At 35.9% G+C, this 15,597-nt stretch overlaps 1 protein-coding gene across 5 annotated transcripts in view; it reads left to right on the top strand.

Annotated features, from left to right (window-relative positions):
* LOC103656322 (UDP-glucuronosyltransferase 2A1) overlaps positions 1-15,597 on the top strand; it is a 54,659-nt gene that overhangs the window by 20,841 nt on the left and 18,221 nt on the right. The window contains exon 1 of one of the 5 annotated variants that reach the window (XM_008683689.2): positions 11,508-12,231. The exons of the other annotated variants lie outside the window; for them this stretch is intronic. Within the exon in view, the coding sequence (XP_008681911.1) occupies positions 11,508-12,231 (724 nt within the window). Of the gene's footprint in view, positions 1-11,507; positions 12,232-15,597 lie in introns of those variants that run through there. 5 annotated transcript variants of the gene reach the window in all.

Here is a 15,597-nt window from a genome sequence, read left to right on the forward strand (position 1 = left end):
AGGACTGCTAATACCATGTTGGATAGGAATGCTGAGAGAGTTGGCATCCTTGTGGTTTCTGATCTTAGAGGAAAAGCTTTCAATCTTTCACCATTGTGGATGATGTTAACTATGGACTTGTTATAATTTTCGGTAAAATATCTTAAGCTGGGAATTTATGGCAGGAGAGTGTTTGGCAATATATATATACTTTCTAAAATTTAGAAGCTTTCTTTTTTGACTTCTGTCAATTTTTGGTTAATGTTAAATAGGTGATAGATAGATAGATAGATAGATAGATAGATGATAGATAGATAATATAATTTTATACATCTTTAATTTGTCAAATATATTTTCTTAGAGTTCTGGTAACTAACTTTTTAAGTGTCTTTCTTCAATTTTAGATTTATTTATTTATTTGAGAGAAAAAGAGAGAGAGAACACACGTGAGCCAGGGGAGGGGCAGAAGGAGAGGAGGAAGGAGAGGGAAAGAATCTCAAGCAGACTCCCTTCAGAGACCTATGCGGGGTTCCATCTCATGACCCTGAGACCATGTCCTGAGCTGAAATCAAGAGTCGGTGCTCAACTGACTGAGCCACCAGGCGCTCCTTAAATGTCTTCTTTATATCTACCCTCTTTACATGTTTAAAGTTCCTTTTTATTATGATTTTTCTGCTTTCCCTGTAATGCATTGCCATATTTAGTCATCTCCCATGCTGACTCTGTTCTTGGCTATTTATTTATCTTCCTTTGGCCAATGTGACTTTGGTGAATGCAATACAAGTGGCCTTTTGCAAGGAGCTTACTCTCACTGCTCTGTGACACTTAAAAAAATATATATTAATGGAAATTTTCATTTAGAGTAAGAAACCTTTACAAAATATTGATTTTGTAAAAACTGACAAATACCATAAGTATCACAAAATCCAGAAAAATCATATTTTAAAATTTACATCCTGGCATTTCTTTATAACCTTTTTTTCATAACTTCTTTGGCTGAATATTCTTTGATTTCCTGATTCACATGACATTTTATAATTCTATTTTCTATAGAGAATAGGGATAATTCAACCTTCACTCTAGCATGGTTGATCAAAATTAATTTTTTATTATTGATAATTAAAGAAAACAATTTTTCTGCTTCACAACTTGCTTTTGGGTCATAGCAGGTAAACTTTCAGGATTATTGCCAAATTTGAGAAAACCTTTGTCAAGTTTCCTTTAAAAGAATTGTAAGGCTTGAAAGAACATTCCATAGACCAAATTCTGGCTCTGTATAATTTTTTTAAATTTTTAAAAATGTTTATGTTTATTTGAGGTATAATTAATATAGAACATTATGTTAGTTTCAGGTGTATAGCATAATGATCGAATATTTGTATATGTTGCCAACTCATCACCACAATAAGTCTAGTCAACATCTATCACTATACATACTTACAGAATGTTTTTGTGTCATGAAAACTTTTAAAATTTACTTTCCTAGCAAGATTCAAGTACGCAATACAGTATTATTAACTACAGTCACCGTGCTGTACATTAGGGCATGCATGGGGCATACAGCCCCTTGACTAATTAGAACCGGAAGTTTGCAGCTTTTGACTCCCTTTACCCATTTCACCCACCCCATGCCTCCAGCAACCAGCAGTTGTTCTCTGTATCCATAAGCTTGCCTTTTTCTTTGTTGTTGTTATTAGATACTACATATAGGTGAGGTCATATGGTATTTGTCCTTCTCTAACATGTTCACTGAGCATGATGTCCTCAAGGTCCATGCATGCTGCTGTGAACTTTTTCTTTTGTGATTTAACCTTCCAGCATGCTGAATGGCAAGGGACACACAACTCAGGATATTTACCCACAAAGATATGAGCCAAACAACTGCGAAACATCCATGTGACGACCTCTAGGGTCAGCTAGCCCTTGATGACTCAGATTCACATGAGCATAAAAAAGGTCAGCCCAGAATAGCTCTGCTTACACTAGATCAGAATTGTGAGCACAGTCAGAGGTAAATAGCAAGTTGTTGTTTTAAGACTATAAGGCTTTGGATAGTTTGTCATTCGATAATAGAAAACTAACAAAAAGACTTCCAGTTTTGAGGCACTCCATTTGTTAAATCCTGGACCTCTACTTTGCTTCTACCTTACATATGTACTCTCTTTTTTGCACCTCGGTTTCCAGGAGGTGCTATAAATGTTTAACAATTGGCTTTCTGTGGTGTGAAAAGAAAAAAAGAAACCCTTTTGTACAGCATTTATTAATATCTGTGGTGTAACTCCTCCCACCTTGACTAATTTCAAGCTATTGGTGATAAAACAACCAGTTTGGAAAACACATACAAATTAACAATTAACTTTCATGAGCCTCTAATAGTTGGGTCCAGATAACCTCGGGCAGATCCCTTTATGACACCAGCGTTGATTCATTAATATGCCCAAAGTCCATGGACACAACTTCCATAATGCTGAAAAACATTGTATTCTCCAATACGTGTGGCAGACTAGTATCTGGGCCTATAAATATTATACCCAGATACAAATATAAGCATATACAAATTCTTTGCTTAATAAAGCAGAAGCTTCTCTCTTTTGGGGAAATCTATTCCCCGACTAATTCTGGGCAATAAATAAATGCCCTCCTCTGTAGTTCATTTTGGCAGCTACAACACTCCCATCTCCACTTATGTATATTATCCATATATGCATTTCCAACATACATCATTTTTTACTCTTCAGGAAAATTGTTACTTTTTAAATATCTTTGAAAAGTCAAAAGGATAGAAAAGCTGTCCTTTCCCAACATCTTCCAAGATACTGCTAAAAAGTTTACCTTCTAGGAAGGATCATTTTCTAGGAAAATAATATGCCATCTAACAATCTTAAACACTGCAACAGGGTGCTTGAAATTTCAATACAGTATCTCTTATGCACTGGATACCTATATAAAAGAGAAGGAAAAGAAAATGAAAAGTAACAACCAAGTATCTCATATTATATTCATAAGTTTCTTTTATTTAAAAATTAGTAATTGCTTTTAGAATTTAGTATTTTTAGCTCTGCATGGCTCAGGCCTTTTACTGCTTATATATTTCACTGATAATGTAAATGTGCACTAGTTCTGAAATTTCAGACCATTTGGACACAATTAAAAATGGAAAACACAAAGGCCATCATGTTTTTGTTTTTGTTTTATTTTTAGAGGGAGTGGGAATTGGGGTTAGGGGCAGAGGGAGAAGGACAGAATCTTAAGCGGCTCCATGCCTAGCCCGGAGCCCTATCTCACATCCTTGAGATCGTGACCTAAACTAAAAAGAGTCAGACGCTTAACCTACTGAGCCACCCAGGTGCCCCGTTGGCAAGCTTTTTATTAGCTTTTGACAATGGGGCATTGAAGGAAATACTGGATCCCTGATGTATCACAGTTTTCTGGCCGTTAGTAAAGATAACAGAGATTAGATACCTGAGTATGCTGTATATTTCATGAAGGTAATATTTCAAACAGAAATTTGAAAAGAAATTTTGATCCACATGTCAATTTAGTGGTGCAATATTAGAATGATGCTGCTTCTAGATTAGGAAGGAATTCCCTCTAGATAGGGGAAAAAATTACTACATTTTAAATACAGGTGTCTCAGTAACCTGAAAAACTTAGTTCTTTTGACTTTGTAATATTATGTTATGTCTTCCCTTCTGAACAGAATTCATGAAAGAAATAAGTTTTAAACTGGACATTATTAAAATTAAAAACATCTGCTCTGTGAAAGACAATGTTGAGAGAATAAGAAAACAATCTGTAGACTGGGAGAAAATATTTGCAAAGGACAAGTTTGATAAAGAACAGTCACAAGAGTAAAAAGAACTCTTAAAACTCCACAGTAAAAAATCATATAACCCAATTAAAATATGGGTCAAAGACATTAACAGACACCTCACCAAAGAGGATAGACAGATGGCAAATAGCATATAAAATGACGCTCCACATCGTTTGTCATTAGAGAACTGTAAAGTAAAACAATAATGATATACCACTACACACTTACGAGAATGGCCAAAATCTGGAACACTGACTCCAGCAAATGCTGGTGAGAATGTGAAGTTACAGGAACTCTCGTTCACTGTTAGTGGGAGTGCAATATGGTACAGCCACTTTGGAAGCCATTTGGCATTTTCTTACAAAACTAAACCTATTCTTACTATATGATCCAGGAATTATGCTCCTTGGTATTTCCCTAGAGGAGTTTAAAACTTATGTTCACAGGAAACCCTGTACATCGGTGTGTTAACAGATTTATGCGTAATTGCCCAAATTGGAAGCACCCAACATGCCCTTCAGTAGGTGGATTGATATGCTGTGCTACATCCAGACAATGCAATATTATTCAGTACTAAAAAGAAATGAGCTATCAAGCTGTGAAAAGATATGGAGAAGCTGTAAATGTATATTAGTAAGTGAAAGAAGCCAACCTGGAAAGGCTACATATGGTAGGATTCCAAACTATATGATATTCAGGAGAAGGCAAAGAATGGAGACAGTAAAAAGTTTAGAGTCTGTCAACAGTTGAGGGAGGAAAGAATGAATAGAGCACAAGGGGATTTTTAAAGCAGTGAAACTATTCTGTAGGATATAATGGGAAATGAAAACAGAATGGTCCTGGCACCAAAACTGACACATAGATCGATGGAACAAAACAGAAAACCCATAAATGAACCCACAACTATATGGTCAATTAATCTTTGACAAAGCAGGAAAGAATATCCAATGGCGGGGGGGAATCCACTCTTCAACAAGTAGTGCTGGGAAAACTGGACAGGAACATGCAAAAGAATGAAACTGGACACTTTCTTACACCAAACACAAAAGTAAGTTCAGAGTGGATTAAAGACCTAAATGTGAGACAGGAAACCATAAAAATCCCAGAGGAGAACACAGGCAGTAACCTCTTTCACATTGGCCATAGTGACTTCTTACTAGATAGGTCTCTTGAGGCAAGGGAAACAAAAGCAAAAATAAACCATTAGCATTCATCAAAATAAAAAGCTTCTGCACAGTGAAGGAAATGACAAATAAAACTCAAAGACAACCTATTGGAATGAGAGAAGATATTTGCAAATGATGTATCTGACAAAAGGTTAGTATCCAAAGTACATGAAGAACTTTAAAACTCAACACCCAAAAAATAAATAATCCCATTTAAAAATGGGCACAAGACATGAATAGACATTTTCCCAAAGACATCCAGATGGCCAACAGGCGCATGAAAAGATGCTCAACATCCGGGATCATCCGGGAAATACAAATCAAAACTACAATGAGGTACCACTTCACACCTGCCAGAAAGCTTACATCAACAACGCAAGAAACAACAGGAGTTGGCAAGGATATGGACAAGGGAACGCTCTGGCACTGTTGGTGGGAATGCACACTGGTCCAGCTACTCTGGAAAATAGTATGGATGTTTGTTCCTCAAAAAGTTAGAAATAGAACTACCCTACAATCCAGCAATTACACTAGTAGGTGTTTACCCAAAGAATTAAAAAAAAAAAATCCTAATTCAAAGGGATGCATGCACCCTGATGTTTATAGCAACATTATGTATAATGGCCAAATTATGGAAAGTGCCCAAGTGTCCATCAACTGATGACTAGATAAAGAAGACATGGTGAATCTATTCAATGGAATATGACTCAGCCATAAAAAGGAATGAAATCTTGCAGTGTGCAAAGACATGGATAGAGCTAGAGAGTATAATGCTAAGTGAAATAAGTTAGTCAGAGAAAGACAAATGCCATATGATTTCACTCATGTGTTGAATTTAAGAAACAAAACAAATGAGCAAAGAGGAAAAAAAAAGAGATAGAGAGGCAAGCCAAGAAACAGACTCTTGGCTATAGAGACCAAACTGAGGGTTACTGGAGGGGAGGTTGGCAGGGGAATGGGTGAAATAGGTGATGGGGGATTAAGGAGGGTACTTGTTGCATTTAACAGCGTGTGTGGAAGTGTTGAATCACTATATTGCACACGTGATACTAATATTACACTGTATGGTGACTAACTAGAATTGATAAAAACTTCAAAATTTTAAAAATTTAAAAATCATCTTTTATTTACTGTACCTGTAAAAAATTTGCAACCAGACCGCTTAACTGACTGAGCCACCCAGATGCTCAAAAACGTATGACATCCATGGGTTAACCACTTAGACATTGATATTGAGAAATAAGTTAGTAACATTTGCACATTTCAAAGTATAACGGAATTTATAATATTATTTTGAACAATAGTATTATTAACATAATCATAAAATCAACAAAAATTGACAAACAAAAAAATATGCTTAGTATGCAAAATAGAAATTAATAATGAAAGGTACACGTTGATTTTTATTTAGCTGGCTGACTTTGGGAAGATGTAGAGAAAATTTCTTTATTTGAGAGAGGGAGAGAGAGTGTGGAGAGGAGCAGAGGGAGAGGGACAAGCATCAGGCTCCGCTCTCAGTGTGGAGTCTGCTTGTCCCTCTCCCTCTGCTCCTCTCCACACTCTCTCTCCCTCTCTCAAATAAAGAAATTTTCTCTACATCTTCCCAAAGTCAGCCAGCTAAATAAAAATCAACGTGTACCTTTCATTATTAATTTCTATTTTGCATACTAAGCATATTTTTTTGTTTGTCAATTTTTGTTGATTTTATGATTATGTTAATAATACTATTGTTCAAAATAATATTATAAATTCCGTTATACTTTGAAATGTGCAAATGTTACTAACTTATTTCTCAATATCAATGTCTAAGTGGTTAACCCATGGATGTCATACGTTTTTGAGCATCTGGGTGGCTCAGTCAGTTAAGCGGTCTGGTTGCAAATTTAGTTAGTTAACATATGTGATAAAATTGGTTTGGGGTGTAGAATTTAGTGAGTCACCACTTACCTGTAACACCCAGTGCTCATCACAAGTGCCCTCCTTAAACCCAACACCCATTTAGACCATCCCCCACCCACTTCCTGCCATCAACCCTCAGTTTGCTCTCTATAGTTCAGAGTCCCTTTGATGCCTGGGTGGCTAAGCCAGTTAAGCATCCAACTCCTGGTTTTGGCTCAGGCTGTGATCTCTGGGTTGTGAGATGGAGGCCTGAGTTGGTCTCCTCGCTCAGCAGGGAGTCTGCTTGAGGATTTTCTCCTTCTCTCTCTGCCCCTCCCCCTGCTCACAGGTGCTCTCTAAATTAATTAATTAATTAATTAATCTTAAAAACAAAACAAAAACAAGGAGCAGGGGTTTGCTTCCCTTTCTCTTTTATTTTCTTTCCCCTACGTTCATCTGTTTTGTTCTTAAATTCCACATACAAGTGAAATCATAAATGCCATTCTCTAATAAAATGAAATAGTGCCCTTTGGAGACATGGTTAGTTTTAAGGCTGAGGCAGTGAAAAAAGTAGAATCCGAAGGAGTTGCGGCAACAGAAAGTAAAAAAATGCTTTAAAAGAATGGAGTCATAGGGGCGCCTGGGTGGCTCAGTCATTAAGTGTCTGCCTTTGGCTCAGGGCCTAATCCCAGGGTCCTGGAATACAGCCCCTTATCGGGCTCCTTGCTCTGTTGGGAGCCTGCTTCTTCCTTTCCCACTCCCCCTGCTTGTGTTCCCTCTCTCACTTGCTGTCTCTCTCTGTCAAATAAATAATTAAAATATTTAAAAAAAAAAAAAAAAGAATGGAGTCAGGAGCGCCCGAGTGGCTCAGTCAGTTAAGCGCCAGACTTCTGCTTAAGTCATGATCTCAGGGTCCTGGTTCTGCTTAAGTCATGATCTCAGGGTCCTGGGATGGAGGCCCAGTCAGGCTCCCCTCTCAGGAGGGAGTATGCTTATTCCTCTGCCCCTCCCCCTACTGGTAGTTGCTCTCTCTCTCTCAAATAAATAAATAAAATCTTTAAAAAAATAAAAATAATAGGGTCATATCAAAAGGACTTAGGAATCAATATATAAAAAAGTTTCCAAAATCTGGGACACTTTGAATAATAAAATAAATCATGATAATTACTGAATACATATATAAAATAAAATAAATTTATATGAGTTATATTGATAAATAAATGTAAATAAATAATTGTAATAAACAGGCAGTCTCTTAAATTCCAATTAATAAAAATAGAAAGAACAAAAGATTTTAAATTGACTAGGTTTTCAATATTAACCTTGTACAGTACCATAATAAAATGATCAAAACGAGGAATTCCTATGGAACAGTGTCAATTATCTTGCTAATGTTCTTTTTTCCTTCTGATATATAATCCAGACTCCCCTCTTGAATTTACTTGTCCAGTGTCCTTACTTTTTCCAATTTCTGACAGTTGCCACAGTATTTCTTTGCCCCTTGTTTATGAAGAGTATTTGCTAGTTATTTTTTTTAGAATATCCTTAAACTTGGGTTTTTCTGATATTTTCTCATGGTTAGAGTGAGGTTATGCATTTTGGTAAGAATGTCACAGAAGCAATCTTGTGGCCTTTGCAGTGTGACATATCAGGAGGACATAGTATAGACAGATGAGTCCTAGTGACAATAATTCTGATCACATAGTTAAGATGGTGTCTGTCAGGATCCTCCCTATGTAATTCATAAATATCTTGTAGGGAGTTACCGTGAGACTATTCAAATCATACTAAACATATATGTGCACACATTTCTGCAATCGTTTACAATAAAATTCCAAATAACAACTACAGAGGGAATAATGAAAATAGTAAATCACCATCAGGCAAACACCACAGTAATATCACTGCGGGGTACATGGAAGTCTCTGTACTTCATTTGTAACTTTCTTATGCTTAAAATGATTATAAAAAAATTAAAAGAAAATGGGAGATTTGGTTGAAAGAACTTAAATATAGGCTCAGTTTGCAGGCTGGTTGCATGAAACGGGCCAGCTTTACTACTCTGTAGAGGAGAAAGGGAGTTGAGGGAGGAGACACCAAGTAGGTCAAGCCAACAACTAGATTGGGACATCTTAGTCTATCCTCCATGTCTCTTAACTGTTCTATCATATTTCCTCCTCCATATTTTTTATTCAGAACTTAATTCTAACTAATATCTTGAGATTTCTCTTCTGGGTCACTGTTCATTTCTACGGTTGTGTCTAATTTACTCTTTAAATTTCATTTGTTGAATCTGTAAGTTCTAGAAATTTTCTTTGGCTCTTTAGCAAATTTTCACAATTATTCTTTTTAATCTCTTGTTCCTTGCTTACGTGTTTAGGTCTTGCTTTCATACTCAAACATATTGAACAAAATAATTTTCTATTTCATTTCAAATAATAATAATAGTTCAAATCACTGTGTTAATATTTGTGGTTTCTGTTGTTTTTACTGGTTCGCAGTCATGAAGCCTTGTTTCCATACAAACAAGTTCTAATTGTGCGGGGTTGACTGGAGATTTGACCCTAGATTTGTCTTTGCATCTTCTAAGCAATTCGACTTTGGATCTTCTCTTTAGCACAACAGAAAAACTCTCAAGGGATTTAAAATTTCAATATGTCCCTGTGAAATATTTTGATATAATTTTGTAATTGAATATAACATTGATATAACTGGGTTGTACTTCTTAGAACACAGATTCATTAGCATTCTCTTTTACTGCCAGGTGATACTTTTCAACTTGCTAAATATCACTCTTAAAGACTGAGCTAAAGCATTATTTCATCATGCTGTTCCTCCACTAAGCAACCTCCTTCATGGGCTTGCCCTCCTCGATTCGTCCTGACCATCTAAGATCCATCTCCCTCATGTTTGTAGAATGAGTATTGGTTTAACTGATGTTTTCTGCAGTAATCTGTGAAGTCATTTTGAACTGGAAGTGATCTTTCTTGTTTATGCCCTGTGCATGGTACAGAATCTGGCATATGCTAAAAATTGCTTTTTTGTTTGTTTTTCTTTTTTGGTTTTTTAATTAACATATAGTGTATTATTTGTCTCAGGGGTACAGGGCTGTTGTTCGTCAGTCTTACACGACACACAGTGCTCACCACGATATATACCCTTCCTAATGTCCATCACCCAGCCACTCCATCTCCACAGCGTCCTGCCCTCCAGCAACCCTCAGTTTGCTTCCTAAGATTAAGAGTCTCTTACGGTTTGTCTCCCTCTCTGGTTTTGTCTCGTTTCATTTTTTCCTCTCTTCCCCTATGACCCTCTGCCTTGTTTCTTAAATTCCACATATGAAGGAGATCGTTTCATAAAAATTGCTCTTTGAAAGTATGAAATAATAAAGGATTTGTAGAGGAATTAAAATTTGGTTAAAATATAGGCAGATGATGGGACACAAAATCTGTATTTCTAAATTTTACCTCTTCCTTGAGAGACAAATCAATATTTCCACAGACATGTCCAATTATTAACTCACACACTGCAGGTCAAAAAATCATTCCACAGCTACTACTCTTGTAGTATATCGTGGTTTTGCTTAGTCAGTATCATACTCCAGGTGCTTAAACTATAAACTGAGCACTTCCTTGTTTTTTAATTACCAGTCTTCTCTCACTTCTCATAATCGTAAGGCCATCATCCTATGCTTTCCATGCACAAACCCATACTATATTCTCCCTGATACTCTCATCAAATCTTGCTTTCCCAATATTTACTTTTAGCCCCTTACGCATTGTTTTTTTTCCACCACTCAAATCCTATTTAGAGGCTAGAATAGTTTCAGTATAGGACACATATGATCATTTTCTGAACCTGATTTGAAAAGCTCAGTAGGCCTCTTTGTGCAGATTAAAATTGAACCCAGAGTATAGCATTCAAGACTCTCCAAAGTGTCCTGTTTTAATTAGTATATTCCTCGTCTGCACTGTTCGGTGTTAGCCTTCACTCTAAACATACCGAACTGATAACTGTATATATAAACGGCCATGATTTCCATATCAGCATTTTCTCCTTTTCTTCTATTCTCTTTCAGAGCCCTCCTTCTGTCACCGTTGCTTCTGGGCTCTGGTGAAATGCACCCTACATTCTGAAGTTTTCTGTGATTTTTCTTTCACATGGGAGTGACAGCATCTTCTGGGGCCATGAAATGCTGTGCCTTAATATTTAGCATATTGCCCTTGTTATGATGTGATGTATGCATCTTACCCATATACTAGCATGTAACCAACTTTATGTCAAGACCTACATTTTTGTTTTCCCAAATTATCAATCATCATGTTCCATAAAATATACCATGTTATCTGCTAGACTTAATTAAATGGCTTCTTCTATTATATTTTAAAATTATCAATTAAAATATAGTACTTTTTTTTAATATATTTAAAACTAACTCCTAAACTGTGGCAGCCATTTCCTCCAAAATATTTAAATATTTCGTATCTCCTCCTGAACAAATATTCTATAGTACTGTGCCCTTTTAACAACATTGACAAAGGTCTCTACACATAGTCATTTCCTAACTCTAGAAATTAATTTTTAACTTGATCTGTATCTAAACTGCCTCTTCACATCTCTGCCCAGAAGACATTCAACCTCTGTCGAGCAGTGTGTGAGGGAATGCTGTCATGGTGGCTAAGGAATGGATTTCAGCAATTGTGCTGCTGCAACTCTGCTACACTGGCTGTGGACTCTGTGGGAAGGTCCTGGTCTGGCCTTGTGACATGAGCCATTGGCTCAATTTAAAGATTGTTCTAGAGGAACTCACAGAAAGGGGCCATGAGGTGACTGTGCTGGTTTCTCCAGAGAGTTTCATCATTGACTACAGCAAGGCTTCCACACTGAAATTTGAGGTGGTCCCTATGCCACCTAACAGAGAGAAGGCTGAAAAAACACTCAATGATTTTTTACACCTGGCTACTAATGTTATGCCAACATTGTCGGTATGGCAGTCAGCCATGAAACTGCAAGAATTCTTTCTTCAAGTAACTGAAAACTTGAAACTCCTGTGTGAGAGTGTAATCTACAACCAGTCACTCATGAAGAAACTCCAGGAAACCAAGTACGACGTAATGGTCATAGACCCTGTGGTACCCTGTGGAGAACTGATTGCTGAGTTACTGACAGTCCCTTTTGTGTACACGCTAAGGGTTTCTATAGGTAACACTGTGGAGAAATACTGTGGGAAACTTCCAGTTCCACTTTCCTATGTGCCCGTTGCCTTGGCGGGACTAACAGACAGAATGACCTTTCTGCAAAGGGTAAAAAATGTAATGTTTTTCATTCTCTCTAACTTCTGGATACCACAAATGGACACTCAGGTTTGGAACCAGTTTTACAGTGAAGCATTAGGTAAGAGATTGCTTTTCATTCTAATGTAGTTATGTAAAAAAACTTCGGGGTTTAAGAGAAGTCTAGGAAAATGAAAATATCTAAAATTTCACTTTCACATAAAACTTTATAGGTGATAGCAATGAACTGTTATCAGTAACTAATCGGAAGCGAAAGGCAAGAAATATATTTCATGGTTACCTTTTTTTTTACAGTCATCTACCCATTTTGTAAGATAATTGGATACTTAGTAGATTTTTATCAAAACAAAACAAAATATAAAAAACAGTAATAAATGTCAGCCTAATGGAAGATGTATCTTTTTTATCAGATATAAGATATCACAGATAAGTCTTGTATACTGAGTTTTCATATTGGAGGAGATTTGACTTTTTATTGATCAAAAAACTGTAATGTTGGTTGTAAGAGTAAGATAATCTCCTTGCCTGATTCCAGTAACAAACTAAACCTGAACTATATTAACGATGGGATTAACTTTGGCATATGATTTATTTCGCCTGAATTTTGACCCAGAAATTTTGAGACTCATAGATTATTATATTCAAAACGTATATTATTCTCCTATTGGACCAGAGTGCCTGCCATTCTTATCTCTTTCATAAGTGTGGGATGAAACTTCACTAAGTCTTAGGTGAACTGTTTCCTCAGAGCTAGTCATACTGAAAAGCTTTCTAGATGATTTATCCCTCTTCAGGGAGTACTACAAAGAAACCTGAAAAATTAAATAGAAAACTAAAAACGATTATAGCTAAAGTTGTTGAAAGATAGCATTTTTTTTCTTCACTAATTATATATATTCTCTTTTTTAATTGATTGCGTTTTCTAATAAGGAATGGTTTTGCTTTACAAGTTTATATATATCTAGTTCTCATTGATTTCATCAAGTGAAGCTGGCTTCTACTCCAACCGTTTTTGAGAATCATGAAGAAACATGAACTGACAAGCCAAAGATCATTCTGGGTATTAGAAATATTGAGTAATTTAACTCCCTGATTGTATTAGTTTGCTAGGTCTGCCACAACTAAATACCACAGACTAAGTAGGTGAACAACAGAAATTTGTTTTCCCGCAGTTCTGGATGCTAGAAGTCCAAGGTCAAGGAAGGTGTTGCCAGAGCTGGTTTCTCTGGAGGCCCATCCTCCTAGCTTGTATGTGACTTTTTTTTTTTTTTTTTTTTTTTTTTTTTTTTTTTGGCTATATCCTCTCATGGTCTTCCCTCTGTGCATGCATAAACCCAGTGTCTCTTCCTCTTCCTATAAGAAGACCAGTGATATTGGATTAGGGCCCACACCTCATTGATTTAAGAATTTATTCTCACCTTTAAAGACCTATCTCAAAATTTAATCAGATTTCAACATATGAATATTAGAGGAACACCAGTCAGTCCCTAACACTGAAACTTTGTTTCACAAACTAATATTCAAAGGAATCCACTTGAAAAATCCTTTGTTTTATACACGATTTAAATTTATACTATGCGGATTTCACCATAAATGATGTAAGACCCCGGATGCACTACCTGAGTGCAGGCAGTGTGTAGGGCTCTATGGACCTGAAGTAAAGAAGAAGGAATTTGGGCCTCAATTCTATTCTCAGAAATCAATGCAAGACATAGAAAAATAAATATAATATGATGATCAGAGATGCTTTTCCAGTTCTACTCAATAAGTATTTAGGCCATTGGCATGGTATGCATAGATAGGGGAAAGTTACAGGATTCTGTGTGTATAAATACTATGGAATAAATGTAGTCCTTAGGATCTCTGGCAAATTTTAACTCTATCATCTTTAACAGGTTTGTTTGTTTGTTTGCTATCTGTACTTTTGTTGATTTTCATTCCTACATTCTCTCATGTTCTTTATCAGGAATTTCTGAATGCACCATGGGCATGACTTCATTCTCAATCTCATAATAAAAATAACTAATACAGGGACGCCTGGGTGGCACAGCGGTCAAGCGTCTGCCTTCAACACAGGGCGTGATCCTGGCGTTATGGGATCGAGCCCCGCATCAGGCTCCTCTGCTATGAGCCTGCTTCTTCCTCTCCCACTCCCCCTGCTTGTGTTCCCTCTCTCGCTGGCTGTCTCTGTCTCTGTCAAATAAATAAATAAATAAAATCTTTAAAAAAAAAAACTAATACAAATGGCTAAAAATTTTAAACAAAACAAAAATATATATAATGAATGATAATTGGCTTCATATTTCCATATCTAGTATTATTAACTATTCTTGTCTTTACATCAAGACACCATCCGTGCATCACTAAACGTAAGGATTTATGTACATCTTTTTTTTCTTTGTCATTAGGAGGAATTACTAACTATTCATTTTTGCCTTTCTTTTCACCAAATCTAGACTTGACATCTTTCTACAGAATATTTTGAAACTTACATCATTCTTTACATTCACATAATAGTATTCATGCAACAAATCATTGAACTAGTCTAGTCGTGAGAGCTATGTGGGTTGTTCCAACTCTGATATGACAAAAAATGTCCGAAATTTATTGCACTTATATCCTTGCCATAATGTTCTCTAAAATTGCTGAATCATTTAGCCTTTATCCTCAGACCATTTCTGAGGTGGATAGCAATTCCATTTTCTTCGGGTCTGCTTATCTTACTGACCTATAACTAACATTTTAGGGAATTTAAGCCTTTTTGCTATAATATGTATTACAAATATATTTTAAGCCCATCAATTGACTTGGGAATTTTCAACTACTTTACACAGACATAAAAACATTTTATATCTATTTAAAATATTATGCATCTACTTTCAGATTTTAGAAAATATCATACCAACAAAAAAGTATAAAAAAATGTAAATGTACAGTTGAAAGACATAATAAAATAGACATCTGTATACTCTATAACCAAGTTCAGAAATAGGTCGTTGCCACTCCCTTAGAAACACCCCTGTTCCAATGGAAATTATAAGCCTGACTTTGTTGAACATTTTGAAAATTTTACATCTGCCATGTATATGTGATTCTTTCAAAACTACTGTTGTTTTTTGAATAGTATACAATTACAAATATAGATTCACTACCTATGTTCAATATTGTTTTCGTGATGGAATCATGTATTTTCTTTGTTTTAAGCTCTATAGATAGAGCTTTATCTATAGATAATGTTTTATTGTGTATCTAGGCCATGCCATTCTGTAGATGGAGATCTGGCTGCATGGTTTTTCATGTAATGCTGCCGTTATGAACATTTGCATATGTTTCCTGTTGTATAAAAGCAATAGTATAAATAAGGTATAATATAAATTATATCTTTTCCCCTACCAGGTAATCTCAGACTTTGCTCAAAAATTTATACTTCAGCAAAGAAAATAAAAATTTTCACTTCACCTGTTAC

The sequence above is a fragment of the Ursus maritimus genome, unplaced genomic scaffold (genome assembly GCF_017311325.1).
Source record: "Ursus maritimus isolate PB19 unplaced genomic scaffold, ASM1731132v1 scaffold_8, whole genome shotgun sequence".
Classification (NCBI taxonomy): Eukaryota; Metazoa; Chordata; class Mammalia; order Carnivora; family Ursidae; genus Ursus; species Ursus maritimus.